This window comes from Neophocaena asiaeorientalis, unplaced genomic scaffold (genome assembly GCF_003031525.2).
Source record: "Neophocaena asiaeorientalis asiaeorientalis breed wild unplaced genomic scaffold, Neophocaena_asiaeorientalis_V1.1 scaffold134, whole genome shotgun sequence".
NCBI classification, from domain to species: Eukaryota; Metazoa; Chordata; class Mammalia; order Artiodactyla; family Phocoenidae; genus Neophocaena; species Neophocaena asiaeorientalis.
The window spans coordinates 25,742,396-25,768,736 of NW_020185339.1; the positions used below are offsets into that span (position 1 = coordinate 25,742,396).

At 41.9% G+C, this 26,341-nt stretch overlaps 2 protein-coding genes across 6 annotated transcripts in view; one reads left to right on the forward strand and one right to left on the reverse strand.

Annotated features, from left to right (window-relative positions):
- Window positions 1-26,341, forward strand: part of LOC112394054 (cyclic AMP-dependent transcription factor ATF-7) — a 93,400-nt gene that overhangs the window by 58,468 nt on the left and 8,591 nt on the right. For 4 of the 5 annotated variants that reach the window (XR_003002085.1, XM_024736563.1, XM_024736564.1 and 1 more), the window contains exons 3-11: window positions 4,892-4,988; window positions 10,756-10,874; window positions 13,969-14,106; window positions 15,689-15,846; window positions 17,073-17,172; window positions 17,704-17,817; window positions 18,399-18,551; window positions 21,408-21,605; window positions 23,149-23,257. Coding sequence is in view for 4 of the 5 variants with exons in the window: in XM_024736563.1 (XP_024592331.1) it covers window positions 4,892-4,988; window positions 10,756-10,874; window positions 13,969-14,106; window positions 15,689-15,846; window positions 17,073-17,172; window positions 17,704-17,817; window positions 18,399-18,551; window positions 21,408-21,605; window positions 23,149-23,257 (1,186 nt within the window). In the remaining variant the exon portion in view is untranslated. The remainder of the gene's footprint in view (window positions 1-4,891; window positions 4,989-10,755; window positions 10,875-13,968; window positions 14,107-15,688; window positions 15,847-17,072; window positions 17,173-17,703; window positions 17,818-18,398; window positions 18,552-21,407; window positions 21,606-23,148; window positions 23,258-26,341) is intronic. The other variant, XM_024736566.1, reaches the window with a different exon arrangement.
- LOC112394056 (potassium voltage-gated channel subfamily E member 3-like) lies at window positions 8,236-8,634 on the reverse strand. The gene has a single exon (XM_024736568.1). It carries the CDS (start codon window positions 8,632-8,634, stop codon window positions 8,236-8,238), a length of 399 nt encoding a protein of 132 aa, XP_024592336.1.

A 26,341-nucleotide genomic window follows, 5' to 3' on the forward strand; every position in this document is an offset into this window, starting at 1 on the left:
GCAGGGTTTCTCAGCAGAGACACAAATGACATTTTGGGTCAGATAATTTTTTGTTTTGGAGAGCTGGCCAGTGCACTATAGGATATATATCAGCATCCCAGGCCTCAACCCTCTAGAGTTCGGTAACATCCCCCAGGTTGTGACAAGCAAATATTTCTCCAAATATTGCCAAATGTCGGGGGCAGAGTTGCCCCTTGTTGAGAACCACTGCCATATAGTATAAACTGTATTTAGAAAAACTGTGTTTGTGGGGAAAAAATCAAGTTTGGGGAATTCCGTGGCGGTCCAGTGGTTAGGACTCCACACTTTCACTGCTGAAGGCCTGGGTTCAATCCCTGGTTGGGGAACTAAGATCCCACAAGCCACGTGGCATGGCCAAAAAAATAAATTAAAAAAAAAAAAGAATCAAGTTTGGCACATGATTAAAATTCCCATTAGATCTTTGAGCATGTTATCTAGGTCGGAGCTGTCCAAAAGAAATATATTGCAAATCACGAAATGCAAGCTACATATCTAATTTTAAATTTTCTAGTAGAAACATTAAAAATCAAAAATAAACAAGTGACATTAATTTTAATAATATATTTTATTTGACCTAGCGTATTCAAAATATTGTCATTTCAACATATAATGAAAATAAAATTAATGAGATATTTTACATTCTCTTTTTCTTTTTTTGTACTAAATCTTTGACTTAGTACAGTACATCTCAGTTTAGACTAGCTACATTTCAAGCGCTCAGTAGCCACACGCGGCTAGTGGCTGCCGTATTGGATAGGGCAAATCTAAATCATCTTGGTCTAAAGATAGGGTACAAATTAGCACATAATACTTTCCCTCTCCCATTTATGCCAAGAAGCTGTCCTGATTCACTTACTTGAGCTAATAAGACTCTAAACTTTATTGTGTTGCTATTCAAATCTTCTCCCAAGGCATATAAAATGCCTTCCTGATCCACTGTAACTCAAATTCTTTAGCCCCCATTTTGAATAATATCAGCCCTCAGTTTTCTTGGAGATGGTGAATATCTACATGTTTATTGATAATTATCATTATTTACCCTACAACCACAGTGAATGTTCCCTAAATTGAGTGGCTCTTTGCCATAACCTTAGTCATAGGTAAGAGCAAAGAACAAAGGAAGACCCACGAAGGGTATTAACAAGTGGGAGAGCTAGATTTTTAAATGGGCAGTAATTCAAAAAGGAAATCCTTTTGGGAGCCCCTAATCTATTTTTTAATAAGGTCAAATTTTTATCACTTAATAATTTTAGATGTTTTAATTGAGAAATTGCTTTTAGAGGTATGGTTTCCTAAGCATGTGGTTCAAGATTGATCTAGAGAATTCTTGAGTTAACTCTTAAAACGAGAGAGAATATAAGGAACAATGAAAATCATAGCCAGAGTGACATTCACTTTGATTTAAAAAAAAAAAAACTTCAGTAAACTTTTATTCTCTCCCTCCTACTCTGGGCATACAAGAACTGTGTTAGAAATAGCAGGGAGAGATGACCAGAGCCGAGACCAGGCCAGTGCCCTGCTTCTTAAAATTCTGCCCTTTTGGCTCATCCTCTGAAGCATACTACCTGATTTAGTCAGGAGGGATTCTTAACTTTTGTGGTGTCATAACCCCCAATGGCAGTTTGGTGAGGCCTATGAACCCCTTCTCAGAATAATATTTTTAATTTTTTTTTTTTTTTTTTTTTTTTTTTTTTGCGGTACATGGGCCTCTCACTGTTGTGGCCTCTCCCGCCACGGAGCACAGGCTCCAGACGCGCAGGCCCAGCAGCCACGGCCCACGGGCCCAGCCGCTGCGTGGCATGTGGGATCTTCCTGGACCGGGGCACGAACCCGTGTCCCCTGCATCGGCAGGCGGACTCTCAACCACTGCGCCACCAGGGAAGCCCCCAGAATAATATTTTTAAATCAATAAAATAAAAGACATAGGATTATAAAGGAAGCAATTATTTTGATATATAGTTATTAAAAATGTTTTTAAAATATTTGATAATGTAACATATGTGCTTTTTTAAGCATAATGCTGTCTATAAGTTCTAGTGGTAGGTCTAGTGACTATCATAATTTTGAAGTAGTGATGAGTATAAAGGCTATTTTGAGATATCTACAATAACTATAATGTGATATGAAAATGTGTGCAATTTCTATTATGAATTAGGAATGCTAAATTTCAGTTAGAGTTTAGTGAAAATAAAGACGTGATTTTTTTTTTCTACCCACTTCACAGTTATCAAAACCCTCTGAGATGCTGATAGGTGGGAGATCCCTTCAGTCACCTTCAGTTCTCTTCATATCCCAGCTTTTGATTTGGAAAAAATAAAGAGCTCAAAGGGGAATAGGGCGGTGTAGAAGGGAGTGGGGGGTGTGCAGCAGAGAACTAGAGGACAAACAAGAACTAGAGGACAAACAAGAACTAGAGGACAAGCAAGTCAGGACTGTGCAGAGAAGTTGTAACAAGAAGCGGAGTTGCCTTTTAAAATATTAAACAGTCGTCCTAACGAGAGCGAAACCTGGAGGTTTAAAATCTTTCTCCAAGGGACTTCCTTGGTGGCGCAGTGGTTAAGTATTCACCTGCCAATGCAGGGGACACAGGTTCGAGCCCTGGTCAGGGAAGATCCCACATGCCCGTGGAGCAGCTAAGCCCGTGCACCACAACTACTGAGCCGGCGTGCCACAACTACTGAAGCCCGTGCTCCTAGAGCCCGTGCTCCACAAGAGAAGCCACTGCAATGAGTAGCCCCCGCTCACGCAACTAGAGAGAAAGCCCACGCGCAGCAACAAAGACCCAACGCAGCCAACAAAAATGAATAAATAAAATAAAATAAATTCTAAAATAAAATAAAATCGTCTTCCAAGCAGTTTTGGATAAGCTGTATTTCCAATAGTAGAAAAGGACTTTTTTGCATGAAAGTCATTCTTCTGTATTCTGGAACATTGTGCCAATTTTTTAAAGCTACCTACAGGAAATTTCCTTGAAGTTACCTATAAATGTATTTTTGAAAAAAGATGGTTATTACTGTTACATTTTGAAAATGTATACCCGTCTTATCCACTATTCTTCCTATCCTTGTGAAATGATGGTTTTTTCCTCCTTTTTAGACTAGTTCTGCTCATCTCCTTTTACTGAATACCCGGCAATCCCAGACCCTCCACGGTGACTTGTTTAACCTAGAAATATACCCATGGTTAACAGACTGTTCCCCCCCTTTCCCACCCCCACCCTTCTTTCATTAGGAAAAATCTGTGACTGACAAAGTTGATATCTACGGTTCACCAGCGATAGAGAAAACTAAAGTTCTTGGCTAAATATCCCCACACTTTATTCGGTTTTGTCCTAGATCTATTGGAAACCACTAAGGCAGTGTTCTTTTGACTGTTGTACTTCTTGATTCTTCATATTTTAATTGAAATTTTCCTTCACCCTTCAGGCCTATAGGCCTAGCCTGGAAGGATTTTAGGTCTTAAGCTGGCTTTAGTTATGATAGGGCTCAGAGCAAATTTGGGAAAAGCTACTTATAGATAAAATAAAGGAATTTAAACAGTTCAGTGATGCTTTCTTGACTGGATAGGTGCTAGGATGGGGCCAACTCCTGTCTGGTTTGCAGTCAGGAAGAGCTGTGGATAGAGGGCTAAAGGTAGTTTTGGTGGGAAGTGTGTATCTATCTAAGGAGGAAAGTGAAAAGAGAGGACTAACCAATCATTATTTTTAGAAACAAAAAGACAAATAGCACCATGTTTTGGAGCCTGGCTGGTGAAAGAGCTGTGGAAAACTGCAGCATCCAAGCTGTTACTGTGTTGCAGGCATGTTTTAATGAAGGAACTAGCCAGCCAGCCTCAGAGGAAATTTTGAGTGTATCATTGTTCTGAATTACTGCTGTTCATCTGTTCCCTTCACCTCCCCCTTCTGAAGAAGGGGTGGGAGCATAAATTATTGTCCAGTAACACTGTCTTACTTAGTCATAAACTGAAGCAGACCTAGCCTCACATTTTCATTGTCCTTTCACCCAAACCCTTAAATAAATAAAATCTCTATACCATCTCCTTTTTCCCTTCCCTCATACTGGCCACAGGCTTCTCCCTACCCAAAAAAAATTTTTTGCTTGCATTTTTATTCTACCATTATATAGCCAACAACATTGCACTGGCCCCTTTATGGCTGATGGAGCCCAGGCGGCCTGCCCGATTAAGGGAGACAGCATTTGGCCAATGGGGCTGGTGTGTGCCATTACTGCTGGCTGTTGGGCCTCTGTCCTCTACAGCTCCATCCTGGCTCATTAAAACCCTGAGCCAAAGATCTGGGCAGACGCCTGCTGCAGCACTGTGGGGGCCAGGAAGTTAAATTGTTCTCCTAATCCTGCATAATTTATCTCCCTGTTAGCCCGCTCATAAACAGTCCAATTCAGCCCCACTGTGGAGAACTTCATTCTGAATTTCCTATTTTTCTGATGACCAACTAGTACCCAGCCTTTCCCTTCTCCTCTTTATTATTTTTATTAAAAATTATTTTCCCCTTGTTTGCTACGAGTTTGCCTTAATGTTTTTTTCATTTGGAACCTCCTTCCTGGATCCCACTTCACCAACAATCTGTCCATTTCTCTAGTTTGGACCTGATATTACAGAGCAGTTGGTGCTATGGTCTTCCCCTTACCCTCTCCTCCAAGATTTCTAGTGCTTTGTTTTCTCCTTCCCTATTTTCTCCTTTTTAATCCATCTTCTCTCCTTTTCCATCATTTCCATTTTTTCCTCCTTTCTATTCCTTCTCCAGTCCCTCTTTCCAAGGACCAACCTTGTTGCAGGATGTTTGGTAGGACATTTTGAAAAGGCACTGAATGGCTTATTTTTTTTTCACATCTCTGTTTCTGTTTCGTTTCAGAGATTTACAAACGAGGACCACCTGGCAGTTCATAAACACAAGCATGAGATGACATTGAAATTTGGCCCAGCCCGAACTGACTCAGTCATCATTGCAGGTATTTGCTGCCCCAGAAGCCATGTGCCTTGATATCACCAGACAGTTAAGATTAATACCAGGGACCAGATGTACTGGGAGCTGTACTCCCCTTCTCCCATTAAGAGCCCTTATGTGATCTGCATTTAATCAGGAAAGAGGAACACTAAAAGCTCCCAAGTTTCTATTGTGTCCTCCACTCTCAGTTTTTAATACGATTGGGTTCTGTGGTTTTCGAGGTGGGTGTGTTGAGGTTTTGTTGTAGCTTTCTTTCAGTCTGTTCCCTCCTTGCCTTCTTTTTATTAGGACTTTGGAAGATTTACAGACAAAAGACGCCTTTGACATTTCTCCCTACCCACAGTGAAGGGGTGAACAAAAGAAAGCAAGAGAGCTGACCTAGCCTGGCTACTTCTCTTCCACTGGGTGTCAGTGTCGTCTTCCCCCCACCCCCTGTAGGCAGATTGTCAGTTTGTAAATTCAACTTCCCTTTACGAACCCAGACACCATTGAGGACAAACAAGACACTTAGTCAGTGGGACTTTTCTAGGCCGATTTGGGTGACCTGGAACCTCTCACTGGTTTTTTTGGATATTGTTTTGCTTACCTATGCGATTCTCAAGGGAGCATTCTCAGCAACTGCTCTCAAACCGTGCAGCAGCTCTGTTGTGCCATTTTCAGCTAGACAAACAGACAAACCAAAATGGGCTTTTTCTTTTGATACCATGAGAGGTTCTGATTTAACCTGAGTTAAAGCAAGCTTACCCCAATGTTTAACCAATGGGGGATTTAGTTGGTGATTACTCTATTATATCAGTTAATAACTCAGGTAAGGCACAATTTCTCTAAGTACTACTAGCCAAAATGCTGCCTGAGACACAGAGAAGGAAAGAGAGGACCTCCTACCATACTTCTGTACATGAAGAAAGGGGCTTGCACTACAGATCTCCTGTTCCTTATTAATTCAGCAAGGATTTGTTGAGTATCTACTGTTTGCACCAGGCACTTTGCTTGAGTTGGGGACATTGTCATTGATGATCCTTAAAAAAGCCTGGGGGAGGTCCTTGGAAAGAGTGGAGAGGACGTAAACATATATGTAGGCAACACATACTTAAGTTTATTGTCAGGGCATGTATATATGAAAAAAATTTTTAGTATTTGTAGTCAAGTATAAGTGAATAATACAAACAATATCAATACTAAGAATTATTATTAAGTGAAATTGACTGGAGAAGTTTATGAAAGAGTTAAATTTGGGTCAAAGTTATCAAGTTGGAGAGGTTATTCCAAATGCCTGGAAAGGCCTATGCCGCCCTCCAGCAGTGGGGAGAGAAATTGATACAGGACAATCCCAAGGAGATAAAATGTTTTCCTGTTATTCTTCGCATTCTGTTTTGGAGTGTTCGCCCCATTGCACACTTCAGCTATCCTATCTAGTCTGGTGATTCTCGTATCTCTGAATTAAGACCTGGTTATCTCACATGTATTTCAACACCTTATTGAACACTTACTTGGCTGTCTTTCTGTCATTCAAATCTTCATGTCAATGGCTGTCAATTAGGGAACTCCTTGTCCCCTAAACCAACGGTCCCCAACCTTTTTGGCACCAGGAACCGGTTTCATGGAAGACAGTTTTTCCTAGGACCGCGGGCAGGGTGGGAGTGGGGGGGTAGGGGTAGGGTTCAGGGGGTGATGGGAGCGATGGGGGGCAGCAGATAAAGCTTTGCTCGGCTCACCTGCCGCTCACCTCCTGCTGTGCGGCCCAGCTCCTAACAGGCTGCGAACTGGTAACGGCCCGCCCACAGGTTGGGGACCCCTGCCCTAAACCAATTCCTCTCCTTTGTTATTCACTGATAGCAGTACTATCAAAATCTTGAGTTGTTTTATTCTTTCTTCAAATTCTGACTGTTCTGTTCTTTTCTGTTCTTCCTGCCATCCACTGTCACTGTGCTTGAATTCCTCCATAGTCTCCTAGCTGGCCTCCTTGACTCGTCTCTCATTCTAATCCACCTTTCATTCTGTCAAAAAGCCAGACTTCCTGAAATTCTTCTCTGCTCAAAATCTGTCATTATCTTCCTGTTTTCTCTTACTTTAAGGCTATTTATATTTGGCTTTTCAGGCTTTCTATAACCTAGCCCCATGGTGTCCACCCAACTTTATTTTATTTATTTTTAAGTGTCTAGCCAGTTTATACACCACACTGGTAGTAGAATCAGGGCTGGTTCTCTTTCCACTGAATCAGGTACCTGCCTCTTTTAATATGATAATCTTCTAGGTGTGATAATAATCTTCTAGAAGTAGATTTCAACTTGATATCAGAAAATTTCTCACAGAATTCATTCAAAATGTTAGAGGCTGCCTTAGAGATAGTGAAGTCCCCAGGACTGGAGATGGGGCTGGGAAGGGCACTGGGACATGGCTGGAGGGGCACAGGAACCATGGAGCTAATGAGGCTTAACAGTCAGGGCCCTGTACTCACATGGTTCCTCCTTAAGATCTTAGGAGGGGCCCTAACAATGTATTAACATGGTGATATGTTTTTGTAGTACTTGCAAAAATAAGATATTTTAAAATTCTTTTTCTTAAGGAGGGCCCCCCAGAATTATATAAGTTTCAGGCCTAGATCCACTCCTAGGTAGCACAGAGTTTTGCAAAGCACTAGGCAAGGAGACCAGAGAACCTGGGTTCCAGTCATGGCACTGCTTTGGCCCAAATGGGCAGAATGGCACTTGCTCTGCTTCCTTCACAGGGAGTAAAAATCACAAATGTTAAATGGGCTGAAAAACATAAAATGTGAAAAAATATAAGTAAGTAACATAACTTAGATTTCCTGTCTGTGTTACGGGATAATCATCGCTGTTTCTCAGGTTATTGAAGATAACACATCAAAAAATGTGTCCTCAGGGCATTTTTCTGTCTCATTTCCCTCTGCTACAACTTCCTCTAACCCCTAGCCCCCAACACTACAGCCACTAGAACACTCATTTGTCATCATCTGTTGCCACTTTAGGAGTTCGTGCCACTTTTATATATTTGTTCATAGGGCTCCCACTGTCTGTAAAGTCATTTTGCTGGAAAAAATCCTTATCAACAAGGCCTAGTTCTGCCAGATCCTCTCCTCCTACCCCAGAAATGACCTCCCTTAGCACTGTTTCTTGTTGATCTTACAGACTAGGACTCTGAGGCCTGATGTAACACATAGCTGAGTTCTGGGGGCCCCACAAGATAATCCTCAGGAATCTTGATTTTCCGCCATCCCCGGGCTCTTAGCATCAGAGCATAGACACCTGGTTCTTGATGTATACATGATAGGGGTCACTGTGCTTATCCACTTTGCGGGAGCGGGTGTATCCCAGGATGAGGCTGCCCACAGTGGCAGCAAATAGGAACATGATGAAGAGAATGTACCTGTAGGAGTTGTCATCGCGGCCAGGTAGGGTGGCCTGCCTCTCCTCAGTCAGGTTGTCTGACCCTGGCCAGCAGAGCAAGTTGCTGTGAAGAGTGGCATTTAGAGCCTTCAGCACAGCGTGCAGGCTCTCATACCAGGTCTCAGTCCCATGTGGTGGTCTCCATAGCAACAGGGATTCAGGTGGGGGAAGAATCGGAGGATGCTCTCCTTCAGAAGCCTTCCTTGTCTCTCGTCCTCTCTGATCAACCCTAACTCTCTCCATTTAGGGGTACCATTCTGTAGTCCTGCCGGTCGGCAAGGCTCCTGGGGGCGCCGTCTGTTCATTGGACACCTCGTCCTGGGCTCGTGGGTGCCCCACACTGCACCCCAAGGCACTCCACCAGCCCCTCTGCTCGGAGCCTGCGGTCAGCACCTCCTGCGCCCCCTCCACTATGCGCCCCACCCAACTTTAGATGCAACTTACATCCCTAACATGGGATGTAAGTTGACATAGACATACCTTTTTCTCCTCATCTATATATTGGTGCCCATACCCTGCCTCTCTCTGTGCCTTCACCTGACTTACTCCTCTTATCTTCCTAATCTCCTCTCTTCTCTACCATCTGAAGCCATTCTTTAGAGGCCCAGCTCAAGTCCCGCTTCTTGAAACCTTTCCTAACTGCTGTCATTAATTTGTCTTTATTTAGTTTCTATAACAATTTTTTTCTCTACTGTACATGGCACCTATTTTTTTGTATACTATGATACTATATATATAAATTGATTTCCTCAACTAAAAAACATACTCTTAGTTCTCTATGGCAAGAACCGTGTCTTATATTTGGCCCAGACTCCTATACTCCTATCTCCCCCTCCCCCAAATATACACACAAGTGTATGCTTATAGCACCAAAACACAGAATGTATTCAGTAAACACCTGTTGATTTCTTTGGAATCATCAGAGCAGGCTAAGGGTTTTCTTACACATTTTCTGGCTGTTTGGCTGTTTGTTCATGAATGGGAAAAGTTTATATGAGCCTCAGACCAGAGATCCAAAAGGCCCTCTTCTGCTATAGCCATGCCCTTAGCTGCCCCGTCCTGTTCCACTTGAGTCGTGACTTTTTCATGTGCCCTTACCTGAAGTACTCTCTAAGCATAAGGGAATATTACCTCCACTCACCCAGAGATGGAGGGAAAGTGGCTTTATCGTTGGCCAACCAAAGCTGCCAGAGAACCTTTTAAAACTATTTTGGGAGGTAGTGGTAATTTTTCCAAACATTCTTCTGATTCAGAAGAGGTTTTGTTTAAATAAAAAAAAAATTATGTTGTTTCCATGGAAAATCCCACTGGACTATTCCCAGTTGATCATGCTAGAAGGAGCGATTTTAGCCCCAGGTCTCACTCCTTAAAATATCATTTAAACATTGTTCTATCCCTGTCATTCAATTCAGTGGTTTGGAGTATGAGATGAATCCCTGAGGTGATTAGTATGTCAAGGAAAACTATCATAATAGAGTTAGGACCAGGGAACAAGATTCAACTGACCTAAGAGAGAAGAACTAGAAAAACTGGGTGGGGAGAGAGAAGCTCAAATCTAAAATTCAGGTCGCTTAAAAAGTTCCTTAAAAAGAGACTTCCTCTTCCCCAGGGCAGAGGCACTGTGCTGAAGAAAGATTTGTGCAGCCTCTGAGAGGATATTTTGGCTGGCAAACCTAAATCCAAATATCCTGGTTTCTCGAATTTGCTCTCAGGCCCAGGTCTCTATGAAATGAACTCTATTGTTTGCAGTTTCCTTTTCTAGCTCATGATCTTGCTGTCTTGTTCCCCAGACCCTAGATTTGCCTGGAATGCCTTCAGAAGGTAATAATAGACCCTTACCTCAGTGACAACTGAAAGACAAGGCACCATTTCTTACTTGGTAGCTTTAGCAAGTAGACTCAACCATCTGATCCTCAGTTTCTTCTCCTCATCAGATTTTAACGTCCATCTGCGTATACCTACTCACTTCAGACCTAGCAGGGAGTAAGTGTAAAGAGAAAATGTCACTTAACTGTACTTGATTTTCCTATCTAGAGGTTTCACAGACTCCACCTGGGTGGGCGGTTTTGTTTTGTTTGAGGGTGAGGGCGCTGAAACCAGCCCCTGGGAGAAAGGTGGTTACATAGATAGTCACACAAATACATTGTTCTGACTTCCCTCTGCTGGCCTTGAGGCAACACAGCACAGACACCCTCTGGTGGTCTAACACCAGTCTTTACTTACTAGAGCTCAATTAAAGCCAATTTTCCTGAACACAGAGATTCACTCCAAATAGAAGAATAAAAATGTGTTCTCTATGTGCTCTCAAGTTTTAATTTCAGGTCAAAACTAAAATAGAGGTTCCTTTTCTTTTCATGTCTACAGATCAAACTCCTACTCCGACTAGATTCCTGAAGAACTGTGAAGAGGTGGGGCTCTTCAATGAACTAGCTAGCTCCTTTGAACATGAATTCAAGAAAGCTGCAGATGACGATGAAAAAAAGGCAAGAGATGGGACTTTTGCTGAAAAACTGGTAGTGTTCAGATCTAGGCAACTTTCATTGTGTCCTGGGATAATTAATAATTAAGCAAATTAATAATTAATTAGCTTAATTGGTTAAAGCACAAAATTATGGGCTTGGTTCTGTAGAACCAGATAGTACTCACAGATCCTAGTCAGCCATTCAGGTCTTTAGGTGGTCCAGATGATGGATCAGCACAAGTGTTGGGTCTTCATCAAAAATCAGTCTTCTTGCCCTTCCAGTGGAGCATTTTCAGTAATCTGTTTTTTAATTATTTTTGTTCTGAATATGTTGAAGATGTTAAAAGAGATTATAAATTACTCAGATTTTGTTAGATAACATCTTTTTTGCTAAATCCCACTCTTTTCTGAGCTAATCAGACTTGTCACCTGGACTGTTTTATTCAATCAGCTAATCAATAAACATTTATTGAATTTCAACTCTTCTTTGTTTCAGTGTATATATATCACTCTTACCTTCAAGCAGCTCTCTAGTAATATTCAAGACATTAAGCTTAAGGAAGGATGTTCTTAAAGCCTTTCAAAGGAGATCAACAAGGATGGTGAAAGAACTAGAAATTAGGTCACTTTGGGAACATTTAAAGAAACTGAGGACATTTTGCTTGGAAAAGAAATTTTATTGGAACAAAATTGCAGTCTTCAAACATTGCTAGTTGAAGAGCTTTCCTGTAAAAGAGGGGTTAAACTTAATATTCTCTGTGCCCCAGGGGTAGAAATAGGACCAGGATAGGAAGCTATAACAAAGTGTGCTCAATTATGTGTAGGCCACTTAGTATAGATATTGTAGAGAGGATTAAAATATTGGAATCACTTCAGATTCTGAGGTGCTGTGATTCTGATTTTAACCTTTATATTCAAGATCCCTAGAGAATCCTTTAGTGTGGAAGATCAGAGGAAATAGTTCAAGAAGCAGAGTCAAAGAAAAATAATTCCCATGGAATAAGGGGTTTTGGGAAAAAGGAAATTGAGAAGGTCAAAGTTTACTCTACTTTAGAATTAGAATTCTGGGTTATTAGTCACTACGTAAAATCATGTTTGTGTTCCATAATAATTCAGAAAAAAATTCCAGTATATCTCAAAACATATATACATTAACACGTGTACCTCCCATAATTGCGTGGTACAGTGAGGCATGGAATCCCATGAGAATATAGGAAAGCCAAGACATAAGAAAAAATTTCCAGGAGGAACTCTTTCCCTCTTAAGAGGGAGATAGCAGGTAAATCAAGAGAGTTTGTGCGTGATTTTTTCATCCATCTTAAATTATAAGAATGAAGTTTTCTTATCACTGGGGGTCTTTCCAAGTTCCGTAGCTTTTCTGTGATCTCCATTTCATGCTGTGTCTCCCGCAAACTAAAAGAAAGTGGGGAAACGGTGGCATATATTTGTAGTTCTTTCAAACAGCAGAACTAGCCACAGTCTGCTTGTCATTCTTTTTCTTCAGAGACCCAGGTCCCTCATCAATCAGTTGTTTCAACCTATGTGGTATAATTTTATTTTACAGTTTCCTTACCTCATCCCCCCTGTCATTTCTCCCTCCCCCCAAACAAAGAAATCAGTCAAATTGTTTCCACCAGGATGTGAAGGATTTTAAACCAAACTCATTATAGGCAAATTCAAGAAAATTAACCTCCTTTTAAGGCTCCAGGTCTTTTCCACTTCCATTTTAGCTCACTTGACACAGGAAGCCATTCATAGTTAGGCCTCTACTCACTGGGCATCTCTCAGTGTTTCTCCCTGCTGGGTCAGGGGTGGTCTTCACGTCTACTTGATGAGAAGCACAGGCTCAGTGGAAAATTGTCTCCAGGAGTGTTTAATGAGCCCCAAACTTTTCTGAACCACAGCTTTTCTAGGAGATTCCTCTAGCAGATTTTAAACTTGTGATTGTATTCACTTAGAGGCCTCTCCTTCCTACAGCCCTCTGACTTCAGAGATCTGAGAATTAGCCCAACTGGACCTGACATCTGTGTAGAAAAAATGAGGGCAGAAATGAAACCATCTTTGCTGTTGCTCATCCTTATCAGATTGGAGAGAAAGAACCATTACCACTACATTACCATGTAGTAGACACTAGATTATCTTCAGTTTGCTCAAATACCAATATTTCTAGTGATTAAGATAGCAAGGGATAAATTAAAAACAAGCTCCTCTTTCATCAGGAAACCTAGGATATGGGAAGAATAGAACAAAGGACGCACTTTGTCATGAAACTGAACTGCAGTGCCAGCTCTCCTATTGTGGCGCAGTATCAGGGTCATCTCAGATGGTTTATTGTTCTCTTCAAAGCCACTTATGGCTCCACAGTTCTGTGAGTTGATTGCACTACTGCCAGAAAAGTACTCTTTCCCTTCTGGTTTTCTCCAGTTGTGCTCCTAGAACCAAGTTCTAATTTCTTTCACTGATGAAATGACCAGCCTTTCCTTTCTTTGTTATCCCAAAACCCTAACTTCTAGCCTCTAGCACCAGATTTTGGGGTGAGAACACCATCAAGCATGGGGAGTTCCCCAGAAAAGATATTTCCTGTCTTGTTGACAGTACTTTAATAGCCAGTTTGATTTGGTTTGCTTTTGATAATTGGGTAACCTAGTCATTCTGATCGGCAGAAACATTGTTCACAGCTCGCTAGTAGCCAATGGAGCTGGTTGCGAATAGGAAGGCACTGGATTCAGGAATCGTGCTTTCCTGAAAAATAATATAGTCATTGTATTTGCATGGATAAATGACATCTTTTTTTATTTTCTCCTTTCAGGGCCTTTATAAGCATTTTACGGTTGCTTTTTTTTTTCCCTTTCGGAATTTTTATAAGTGTTCACCCGTGGCGAGGCAGATACAGCTTCATTTTATAGGAGGGAAACAGAAGCCCTGAGAAGTTAAAGGATTCAGCCAGAGTTGTACATAAAACCTGGGCTCCACATTTCTTTGACTTTCAGTTTGGTGCTTTGACCAAGGACTGAACTTCTTAGAAGTATATTCCCTCATCTTTTAACTGGGAAGATGTAGCTTTAACTTGCAGGGAATCATGAGGTTGAACTATGCTCATTTCTCTCTTTTAACAGGCTGCTTCTGGGCCCCTTGACATGTCTCTGCCTTCTACACCAGACATCAAAATCAAAGAAGAAGAGCCAGTGGAGGTAGACTCATCCCCACCTGACAGTCCTGCCTCTAGCCCCTGCTCCCCACCACTCAGGGAGAAGGTAAAACTCTACCAAGAGTCATCTCAAACGTTAATTGATAGATGAAGTTTTGATGCGTTTGTTGTATAAATATTGTGTGATACAGGAGGATTGATTGTATATATATATATACCACCAGGGAAGCCCAATTATATTTAAATAAATGTTAATTGTTTAGAAGATTTATATAAATTACACCTATTCTCTGACCCAGCAACTCCACTTCTAAGTCTGTATGGAAGAGAAATTAGTGCATATGTCCACCAAAAGAAGTATATAAGAAAGTTCATAGCAGTTGTATTCGTAATAGTCAAAAAACTGGAAGCAGTCCAAATGTCCATCAACAAGACTTGTTACATATATAGAAAATCATTTAGTTTTATTTTATCCTTTAGATTAACGTACTTTATGTATGTTGTACTACTTCAATTGGTAAGTGGAAAAGAAAAATCACATTATTCATAAATTGAACATTAAACAATTTAGAAAAAAAGTCTTCCCAGAGGGAAGTTTTCTAGTGATTCAAAGGGAGTATCTATCAGGATTCTGATTATTATTTTTTTAAAGGAAACTTTTTGTGAAGTATTTTTAATTTATTGAAATATCACACACATATAGAAAAGCACATAAATTGTAAGTATACAGCTTACTGAATTTTCACAAAGTTTACAGCTTATGTAACCAATACCTTGATAATTTCATCATAACCTCAGAAGGCCCATCATACCTCCTTCCAGTCTCTACTGTGCTACCAGTGGTTATTAATTTTAATATCCACTGTGGATAGAGCATCTGTACCTCATCTTACCTCCCTCCAAAACTGGTTTGCTAACATCTCAAAACTACCCTCTCCATAAACATTACAACTGTATCCCCCCTCCTCTTTTCATCAGCAGCCAGGTCCTAGAGGCTGTTTAGAGATGTTTTCAGGGCCACTGTAGCCACTGGCAGTCTAAGGTCCTTACAACTTAACAATGGGAAGCAGTTTGTTTTATCACAATATGATCATTATTCGAACTTCCGTAGCCCTTTTCTTAAGGGGTCTATAGGAGACGTTGGGTTAAGACCAATTGGGTTGCCTTATCACCAGTCTTATACCTGTCTTTTCCCATTAGAGATCAGTGGACACTTGAGCATCAAGTTTAGAATGAGAGTATCTAGATCATGAAAAATTATAACACTCCTGGGACTTCCCGGACGGTCCAGTGTTTAAGACTCCACGCTTCCACTGCAGATCCCTGGTTGGGGAACTAAGATCGCACATGCTGCACGGCATGGTCCCCTGCCAAAAAAAGTTATAACACTCCTTAGAATTTATATGGTACTCTAGTGCTTCTACAGAAATTTCAAGTGATCTGCCAACTGTCATCTCACTCATATAGCCATCATCCCTGAAAGGGAGATAGCCAAAAGGTCTTAACTCAGCATTCCTACTGAATGGGTGTGAGGTATGGGTCCATGATCATGATGGAATCAGGTCATGATTTACATGAGTAGTCCAAGTGCTCTTTCCAATAAATTTATACTAGATTTTACCAGCTATGTATTTCCCTATAAGCAGTCCCTTAAAGCATTTTGTGATCTGTTGGTGTCTTCTCCCCAGGATGTTGCCCCAAAGCCTGTTGTGATCTCTACGCCCACACCTACCATCGTACGCCCTGGCTCCCTGCCTCTCCACTTGGGCTATGATCCACTTCACCCAACCCTTCCTTCCCCAACCTCCGTCATCACACAGGCTCCACCATCCAACAGGCAACTGGGGTAAGTAAAGAGAGCAGGGAGAAACAGTGAAGCCTGGATGTCTTTCCTCTGTGTGAAATTATTTGATTAAATAGAGACTGTTTCTGAATACTCAAGGAAAACAAGTCACTGAGATTGTCTCTCAACATAAATTTTTCACCCCATAAACAGAATCTTCTTTACCTTTTTAGTAGACAAGCAAGAATTTATTTGGGGGTGTACTGCCTTAATTTGGAGGTTTAATACTTCTTCGATCTAAAAGAAGAATCCTTAGAACTTTAGGAAGTTCATTATAGTGGTGGAGGTCACACAGGGAAGTATATATTTAGTTCTTGGCTTCAATCATATGGATGTTTATGGAGGCACTACTGAATGAGGCACTGAAACCCATTAAGTCATCTTTTTTTTTTTTTTTTTTTTTTTTTTTTCTTTACAAGAGCACAGGCTCTGGACGCACAGGCTCAGCAGCCATGGCTCACGGGCCCAGCCGCTCTGCAGCATGTGGGATCTTCCCGGACCGGGGCACGAACCCGTGTGCCCTGCATTGGCAGGCGGACTCTCAACCACTGTGCCTCCAGGGAAGCCCAAGTCATCCTTTTTAAGTCTGGTTGTTCCCCTCAGTCCCAGTTAGGGTTCTTGGTCTTTGCTATTCCTAATTTTGTCTTCACTCCCAGCATGGCCCATACAGATTTCCTAGTGGGATGACTTAAGATCCTGTCCCCAGGTACCCATGGGTTAAGAGGTTGTTGTCTGGCTTCAGCCTCTTAAAGTTTATTGTTCTCTAGACCCACTAAGAAAAATACAAAGGGATGGCTTCTTTCTTAGACAGAGTAGAGCAAAATGTGGAAAGGAACAGGAGGAACTTCCTCAGATTTGGCTATCATATGACATAATTCAGCTTTGCAAAATGGCAGCTTTGGTTGAAGTATTCGTTGCCTAAGGCAAGACAGAATTTATACACGCCAGTGGTAGGGATGTTTATTTAATTGTTCTAAACTCTTAATAGGATTAGCTTCCCACCCACTTGAATTCAGTGGTGCATTTAATTTGCAAGGTGTAAAGATCTTGCGATTTCTCTCCATCTATAAGGTAAGGTAAGTAGCATTCCCTGCTTTATCCACCTTCATGAGGGTGCCAAGATTTTACAACGCTACTAGAAAAGACTGGGAAATCTGCTGTAATTATAGGAGGAGGATCATTGGCAAAAGAGTGTGTATTATGAGCATTTCTCTTCATATTTCCTCTAGGTCTCCCACTGGCTCCCTCCCTCTCGTCATGCATCTTGCTAATGGACAGACCATGCCTGTGCTGCCAGGGCCTCCGGTACAGATGCCTTCTGTTATATCGGTGAGCTCTGAAGTTGGGGCAGCCAACCCTACCAAGACATTAACCCCTCCCTTCCACCTGAATGCTCATAGACACACATGAGCCCCAGGGAAACGTGGGCTCTCATCTGTAGTAGTTGAACATGGCAGCCTGCCCGTACTCTTCACTAACCTCTGCCAATCCAGCGCTAGGGAACACTAGACAAAGGCTCATCTGGACAATTGGCTCCTGGTCCAAGAATTGATTTTGCCAGCCTGCTGATTGGTTGATTTCACTTGGCACTAAGTACCTCACAAATTGCCCACCACTTTCCTCAAGATACAGCCTCAGCCTTCCCCATAGAAATTGTCATAGCACTGGAGGATTAGGTCCCCTATCCTGTGGTGCCCCATGGGGCATGGTATTTCCCAGGCTGTTTCTGCATGCCCTATGCGCAGGTTGCATAGAACAGGCCCTAATGTGCCAATCTCAAAAGCACTTCATTTGGGGAAGCTGTTGCCCCACTAATAGCATTATGTTCCCTTCTGGTTTTTCTTCCTTCTCTTGATCCAGCTGGCCAGACCTGTGTCTATGGTGCCCAACATTCCTGGTATCCCTGGCCCACCAGTTAACAGCAGTGGTTCCATTTCTCCCTCTGGCCACCCTATGCCATCAGAAGCCAAGATGGTGAGTACATCCCAGCCCGGGGCAACGCTGGCCCTTCTGAAAGAAGTGGTATCTTCTGGGGCTTGCAGAGCTAAAGACCTACCCAGTTGTGGGGTCTGGAGAAGAAAAGACCCTGATTCATGACTCCTATCTCTTCCACCTTTAGAGACTGGTACATAGACCATGGCAGTGAAAAGAAGCAGCACAGATTGTTTGGAATGGAACTCTTGCTGTTTCAGTTCCAGGGTGACAGATGGAGGGGTGGATGAGTGGGCAGGAGAGCTGGCCAGGAGGTGAATAACTGCGTAATAACCAGCCCCTGGCCAGGTTCCAGGAGAGAGCTTTCATCTGGACTCTGTAGCTTCAGCAACCCCCGCCCTCCAACTGTGCCCAGGGTGATAGTGAGGGGACAGAGTAGGTATTTTAGGGATCATGTGCGCATTCTCTCTCCCTGTCATTTTCTTTTAATCCCTCTGTTAAGGGAAAATCAGTGTGGGAATTTTAGTTGTCTGTAACATCAGTAATAAAATCTAAGCCCACTCTTCTCACCCTTGATAGAATCTCACCCTTGATAAGCTATTTTTCCTTATCTTTTCCTACAGAGACTAAAAGCTACCCTAACCCACCAAGTCTCCTCAATCAACGGTGGCTGTGGAATGGTGGTGGGGACTGCCAGCACCATGGTGACAGCCCGTCCAGAGCAAAGCCAGATCCTCGTCCAGCACCCTGACGCCCCATCCCCTGCCCAGCCACAGGTCAGTTAGACCCTTGGATGGGGGAACCAGTTTGTGTCACCATTACTCTTTAAGTCATACCTGGTTTTTCAAGGAGCAAGAAAATGAAAGAAGAGTGGATATCAGCATTCTGGGCATCTACCTGCACTTTGGTTCTTGTTGACAGTTTGAAAGTAGCAAAATGCACTATTCTTTATCCATCCTTGGGTTGTACTAAATGCAAACAGACTGGATAATGCAGAACTGTCACACAGGAGGTCTCAGTTTTTGTTTTCTGCTTTTTGGTTATTTCTATAATGTGAATGCTGTATCTGCAGAACCCTCTAAAATGTGACAGGACCTCACTTCAAACCACTTTGTACACCAAAGGAGGCTTCCCTTAGTCTCTCCTATCTTAGGTCTTAGCCCCCACCCACCTAAAAAAACTTACCTGATTAGATTTATAGCAAAAATCAGATAATAACAATATATTAGGGACTTCCCTGGTGATGCAGTGGTTAAGAATCCACCTGCTAATGCAGGGGACACGGGTTCGAGCCCTGCTCCGGGAAGATCCCACGTGCCACAGAGCAACTAAGCCTGTGCACCACAGCTACTGAGCCTGTGCTCTAGAGCCCATGAGCCACAGTTACTGAGCCCGCACACCACAACTACTGAAGCATGTGCGCCTAGAGCCCGCGTGCCGTAACTACTTAGCCCATGCGCCGCAACCACTGAAGCCCACGCACTCTAGGGCCCACGTGCCACAACTACTGAAGCCCGCACTCCTAGAGCCCATGCTCTGCAACAAGAGAAGCCACCGCAGTGAGAAGCCCATGCACCACAACGAAGAGTAGCCCCCGCTCACCACAACTAAAGAAAGCCTGCATGTAGCAATGAAGACCCAACACAGCCAAAAAAAAAAGAAAAAAGAAAAACAATATATTAATAAAATGTGATGTCACAGTATTAAGATGGCTCAGTAAACAAATACACACCCCCAAAAAAACACTTTTTCCTCATCAATTGAATGTCTTTTTATCAGGAGAAATTAAAGTCTTAAAAAAGCCAGAGGGATCCCACTTAGAAGCCCAACTCTTTTTTTCAGGGAGGCCTCAGTTTACTAATTTTCTTTGAAAACTGAATAGGGCTCAGTTTTCATATTGTCTGTACCGGTTAGGTGACAACAACCTGAGATCAGTTTCTAGAGTTACATCTTTTGCCCATCCCCTTTTCCTGATGTCACCACCTGCTTTATCAGTTAACCAGCACATGTCCTAACATTTAATGACCATATGCTGCCTTAAAGCTTGGCCAACAACAAAAGCTTTCATCTGAGTTTTCTTGTTGGAAGCTAAGCCTGCCCACCCTCCTGTAACCCCTTCTAATGCCAGTCCCTTCTGGAAATGGTAAAGCAGTAGTCCCCTTGCCCAAGTTGTGCTGCTTCCCCTCTTGAGGAAATGACATGACTTATGTTTTAGTTACCACTAATTCCTTTCCTTCTTATTCTTCCTGTCTTTCTCTTGGTCTGTTCTTTTACCTCCATTCCCTGCATGTCTTGTTGAGTTGTCTATGAGAGAATAGGAACCCATCATTTCCTTTTCCCCATTCTCCTCCTAAAGCACCAATCTTTACATGTGCTCCATTGAGCTCAGGACAAAGAGGAAATTGAAAATCACAGGAGAATTTGTGTAAACTTCCCTTAGTACAGTGAGAAGCAATGACCCCAAGGCCTGTAGCTCATTAAAATAAGTTTGAAATTTCCTCTCCACTTTTTTTCTTTTAGGAGAGAGAATATTAACCTGAATAAATAAAATGATCTCTTCATTATCTGTGTTAATGGAGAACATGATTCAGTAGGGCCTGAAGTAGAATAAGATCCTGTTTTCTTACAAGCTTATGCTTATTCTCATGCAACTAATGTGAGCTCTGGCATTTGGGAACTACCAATATAGATGTTCTCTAATAGCAACAGATTCAGGAAGCATTTATTTTTGGCGTTGTTTTACATTACATAGTTTCTTTTATACAGATGGTTGACCTTTCTATATTTTAATTTTGACCGTTATTGTAAAATTGGTCTATCTTCTTTGAATATATACCAGCTAACAGAAAAGGAAGATGATTCAAAAGTGCTTTAGAGACAGGAGACATCAGCCTGAAGTTTAAAAACAAAAGACAGTCTTAAATCGCCACTTTGTAAAGAGATTAAAAAATGTTTTTCTCTTTAAAAACAAACAGAACAAACAAGGCAGGAAGCAGGGGCGTTGCTGAGGATGATTAATAACTGATTTAAATAAAAAGAATATATTGGGAGTTCCCTGGTGGCCTAGTGGTTAGGATTCTGGCCTTTCACTGCTGTGGCCCAGGTTTAATCCCTAGTCAGGGAACTGAGATCCTGCAAGCCGTGCGGTGTGGCCAAAAAAAAATAGAATATACTAATTCATATATCTCCATGATAGTTCATATCTCACTGATAGTAAAATCTTTTCTCCTTTTCTGAAACTTGTAGCACACAGTTATTTGTATATATTGCTTGACCAGATAGGTGATTCTCCAATTTTTTATTCCATAGTCTCCCTAAAATTTCCCCTGACACCTCCCTTGATTATAATTTCCCTGCCTACAATATTTCCTGTTAAGAAACAAAAAGTGATCCTAGTTTCATTTTTATCTGTCTCAGAAATAATCAGAGTATGGAACTGAGAAGACTGAAAGAAAACAGGAGGCAGAATGAGGAACTACTACAGAAGAGAAGCTAAGGGACATAGTAATGAGACTCGCTCTGGTTACAGAGACTGGTATATACTTTTACCAGATCTTTGCCAGAGCTTACGTCAGGTTTAGTTTGGAAAGGACTGACATTCCCAAGTAACTCCTCTTCCTTCTGGGCAACAGGTCTCACCAGCCCAACCCACTCCTAGTACTGGAGGGCGACGTCGGCGCACGGTGGATGAAGATCCAGATGAGCGGCGGCAGCGCTTTCTGGAGCGCAACCGGGCCGCAGCCTCGCGCTGCCGTCAAAAGCGGAAGCTGTGGGTGTCCTCCCTAGAGAAGAAGGCTGAGGAACTCACGTCTCAGAACATTCAGCTGAGTGTGAGTGTGTCCTGGGTGATTATTAGGATTGTTGAATCTGGAAAGTGAGATTGAATCAGGAAAAAGTGGGACGATATAATAGAAGATGATAATTCTTTAAGACAGATCCAGAACATATGCCAGGGAGAATGCAGAAAGAATGTCTTAACAGTCAGAGTTGAAACCTCTTCCCCGGGGACTGGAAAGGACACTTACCACTACTCCCAAATCTGCTACTAGAATGAGTCATCCATAGACCAGTTTGGATGAAGGGAATTAGATTAAGCACCCCAGGGTGCTCTTTTTAAGTCATCAGTAGAATCTGACAGGGGTAGTGGGACACCCAAAGGGAAAGTATTTGCCCAGGTAACACAGCTTAAGAAAGAAAAAGCCACTCAAACGCAAATAGAATGGTTATAACACAGATCTCTTCATTTATTTTTGGCTGTGCTGGATCTTCTTTGCTGTGCGCGGGGCTTTCTCTAGTTGCTGCGAGCGGGAGCTACTCTAACTTGTGTGCGGGCTTCTCATTGCGGTGGCTTCTCTTGTTGCAGAGCATGGGCTCTAGGCGCACAGGCTTTAGTAGTTGCAGAATGCGGGCACAGTAGTTGTGGCTCGCGGGCTCTAGAGTGTGGGCTCAGTAATTGTGGTGCATGGGCTTAGTTGCTCCATGGCATGTGGGATCTTCCCGTGCAGCATGTGGGATCTTCCCGGACCAGGGCTTGAACCCATGTCCCCTGCATTGGCAGGTGGATTCTTAACCACTGAACCACCAGGGAAGTCCCCAGATAATTTCTTGAATATTATTTTCCCTTCTTCTGATTATTTATTAAAATATTCCATTACAAAGGTAATATATTTATATAACATATATATAATATACACATACATACACACACAGAGGTACAGATTAAAAATAAAGTCTCTCTCCAATATGTCTTCCCTAGTCTCATTCTCTTCCTTGTAGATAAGTTTGGTGTGTACCTACCAGACATGTATGTATTTCTAATATTTTTTTCATTTATAGCTTTTGTGGGGGAGTCAGGGAGGGTCGGTCTGTTGTAACATAAAACAGTATCTCCTGGAGATCTAACCATGTATACAGAGGACCTACCTCGTGTTTGTAAATAGCTGTACGGTGTAGCATTCTGTAGTGTAAGTTATGTTATAAGGTATGGATACTGACAATGTTTCTAATTTTTTGCCAGAACAGCAGTGCTGCAGTGTACATTGTATGCACTTGAGTAGATAGCTCTGTTAAATAGATTCCTGGAAGTTAGCTTTCTTAATCAAAGGACATATGCATTATGAATTTTGATGTAATCGTATTTATCCTAAATAGGAGTAATTTTTCTATTTAAAATCCCTACTATCACTGCAGCAGCTCCTGTCATTGCATTCATGGCTGTATTGGCCCTGGGCCGTCTAAAGCCTTGCTGGATCTTTCCCAGATTTGAGGGAGAAAATCCAGACAGCATTCTGTCCTCACTTTGGGCATAGCTACGGGGGGTTCAAGAGTGGAGCATAAATTTTCTTCATATTCTTTTCTTCCCTCCCTCCCCAGAATGAAGTCACATTACTACGCAATGAGGTGGCTCAATTGAAACAGCTGCTGTTAGCTCATAAAGACTGCCCAGTCACAGCACTACAGAAAAAGACCCAAGGCTATTTAGGTGAGTGGCTCACAGCCTAAGCAAGACCAGTCAGTCAGTACACTGCGTGTAATGAGTGTCTCAACTCTTTATAATTTTATAACCCCATTCTGAATGTTCTGGGGGGCCCAGATTGACGAGTGAGCAGCCTTTGTGGAACAACCAGTCCTATCAAAAAAACTTTTTGAGAACAATATAGTTACCCTAATTATCTATTGTAGCTGGAGAAAAAGGGTAGCAATATGTATTGGGTACCTACTTTGTGTGAGGCACTCAACCATCTTCCCAGTTCTCTCATGAAATAGATATTACCTGCGTTTATACACGAGGAAACTGCACTCAGATTAGTCACTTACCTGAAGTTACACAGTTGGTGAAGTGGCAGAGCCAAGATTCACATCCAGCTCTTCTTATTCCAAAGCCACTGTCTTGGCCTCAAGAGGATGTAATACATTGGGGTTTGTTAAGCATTGAGATTTGGTGGTACATTTTATCTTTCTAATGACGGGCTAATGTTGGTTTCAGTTTGTAATCTGTGAGCACAAATAATAATAGTGCTAGGAAGAGCTGGTCACAGAGTCATGCTCAGGATAGGCACAATCCTGAAATTAAAATTACTGTGAATAATTTGCTTATGGACAGTAAAAACTAATAAATCATTTTCCTTTACAAATTAAATAAATTCATAGAAATGTTGGCTATCAAATTTTGATATATTGAATTATTTTTCCACTAATGTCTTTATCATTTCAGAGATGTGTTCCCATAGAAAAAGAGTAACCACATCACCAATTTTAAATATCTCTATTTAAATTTTAATTTTAATATGTACTTCAGGGTACATTCATTCATTAGGCAGATATTGATTGAGCCTGTTCTGTGCCAGGCACTGTTTTACATGCTGAGGACATAATAGGGAACCAAATAGATTAGATTAAAGTCCCTGCCCGTGAGGGGCTTATATTTTAGTAGGTGAGACAGACAATAAACTAGATAAATAGGTACAATATATATAGTATGTTAGATAAGAATAAATGCTTGGAAGACAAAAATAAAACAAGAAAGAGGAATATGAAATGTTAGCAGCAGGGTTGAAATTTTAGACAAGACCTTAAGGAAGTGAGGGAGCTAGCCATGCATTAATATGGGAGAAAAGTACTGCGAGCGGGAGGAACAGCAAATGCAAAGACCCGCAGTGGGAGCGTGTCCGGCACATTCTAGGAACACCAAGGAGGCTAGTGTGGCTGGATTGGAGAGAATGGGGAATGGAGACTATTTGGAGATGAGGTAGGGGAGGGAATGGAAGCATTTTCCTTTAGGGCCTCATTGGTCATAGTGAGGACCTTAGCTTTTACTCTACTTTGGGGATCATTAGAGGGTTGTTTTCAGCAGAATAGTGACATGACTGATCTGACTTATTTTGAACAGGGTCACTCTGTTAAGAGAGTAAGGAATGCATGGGCAGAAGCAGGCAGTCCACTTAGTGGGGCTATCACAATCATATGAGCAAGAGGTGATGGAGCCTTGGACTGGATGGCCGTAGTGAAAGTGGTGAGAAGGGATTTAATTCAGGATATATTTCGAAGATAGAGTGACAAGGTTTGATGACGGCCAGATGGGGCAGTATATGTGAGGAAAAAGAAAATCAAAAATTGCACCAAAGGTTTTGGACTGAGCGACGGCAGGAACGGAGTTGCCATTGATGGAGATAGGGGAAAGTGTAGGAAGAAATGGACTGGGTGGTATATCGGGAGCTCAGGTTTGGAAGCCTCTTAGGCTTGCAGCTGGAGCTGTCAAGCAGGCAGCTGGTTGTATGGGTCTGCAGTTCAGAGGAAAGGCTGAAGGTACAACTTGGGGAGTCAGCAGAATATGGATAGTTTTTAAAGCCATGAAACTGGATGAAATGTTATTGTCAAAGAGAGCACATAGGTAGAAAAAGAGAAGTTCCAGGACTGAGCCCTGGGTACTCCAATATTTAGAGGTCAGAGAGTTGAGAAGGGACCCACAAGAGAGACTGAGAATGCGTAGCCAAGCAGGTAGGAGGAAAGCCAGCTGAGTAGCTGAGTGTGGTGTTCTGTAAGCCAAGATAAGAAAGTGTTTCAAGAAATTTAGTGATCAACTATTTCAATCCTTTTGATGGGCTAAGGATGACAAGGACTGAGTATTTATCAGTATGAAGTCTGTATACAGTTAAGGTTTCTATTCAGTCCCTACAAGAACTCTGACAGATAGTCAACCTTTGAAATTACTTATTTGTTACAGCAAAGATGTATTTAGTTCCTACTGTGTGGTATGGACATAGTGGTAGGTACCTGACATAAGACGAACGAGACACTCTCCTATCTCTGAGAGACTCACAGGGTTATGAGGAGATAAACATGTCCAGCCATGGGTAAGGTAAGCACAGGTATCCCAAAGAGCCCCTAGACTGGGAACTTCCTGAGGACAAGGGGCCTGTCTATTCTTTATATACCCTAATGCCTGGCACACGGGCAATACTCAGTAAATATTTGATGAATAAATGAATGTATGCTCTGAAAGCACAGACGATGAAATAGTTAATTTCCTGAGCGTAACAAAGAAGGCTTCACAGAGGAGGTAGTATTTGAATCCTGAAAGAAGACTCAGGCATTTATCAGGAGGTCAGAAATACAACCAACTATTGAAATTTTGCCCTTATTCTACACATCTCTGTTTAAGTAGCCAGAGAGGCTATCTCATGTTCAGTGAAACTCCTTGACTGTTAAGCAACATGGAGTTACCTTTGTATGCAGCTCAGACATTTGTGTTTAGTAATAAAAGTTACTGTCACTTTAGGTGGAGTGGCATAACTCAAAGTAAATGTGTCAAATCGTTAATGCCTAGCTAGTTAATAGTCAGGAGGGTCTGACAGACCTCTTTGTAGTTGGTTGTGTTGACTGAACCTTGGCCAAGGACTGGTCATTTGTAACATCATTTGATTGTAGCTTGATATTTATCAGGTTTACCTATGGTGCAACTACATGCTAAAGGAATATTAAAAATAATAGAATGATTGCAATGTTGTGAGCATTAATAAGAGAGGATAGCTAAAAAGAGATCCATTTTAAATCACCTTCAAAGACA

Excerpts from the sequence above, each read along its gene's own strand:
- LOC112394056 (XM_024736568.1), bottom strand. The coding sequence starts at position 8,634 with ATGGAGAGAGTTAGGGTTGATCAGAGAGGACGAGAGACAAGGAAGGCT.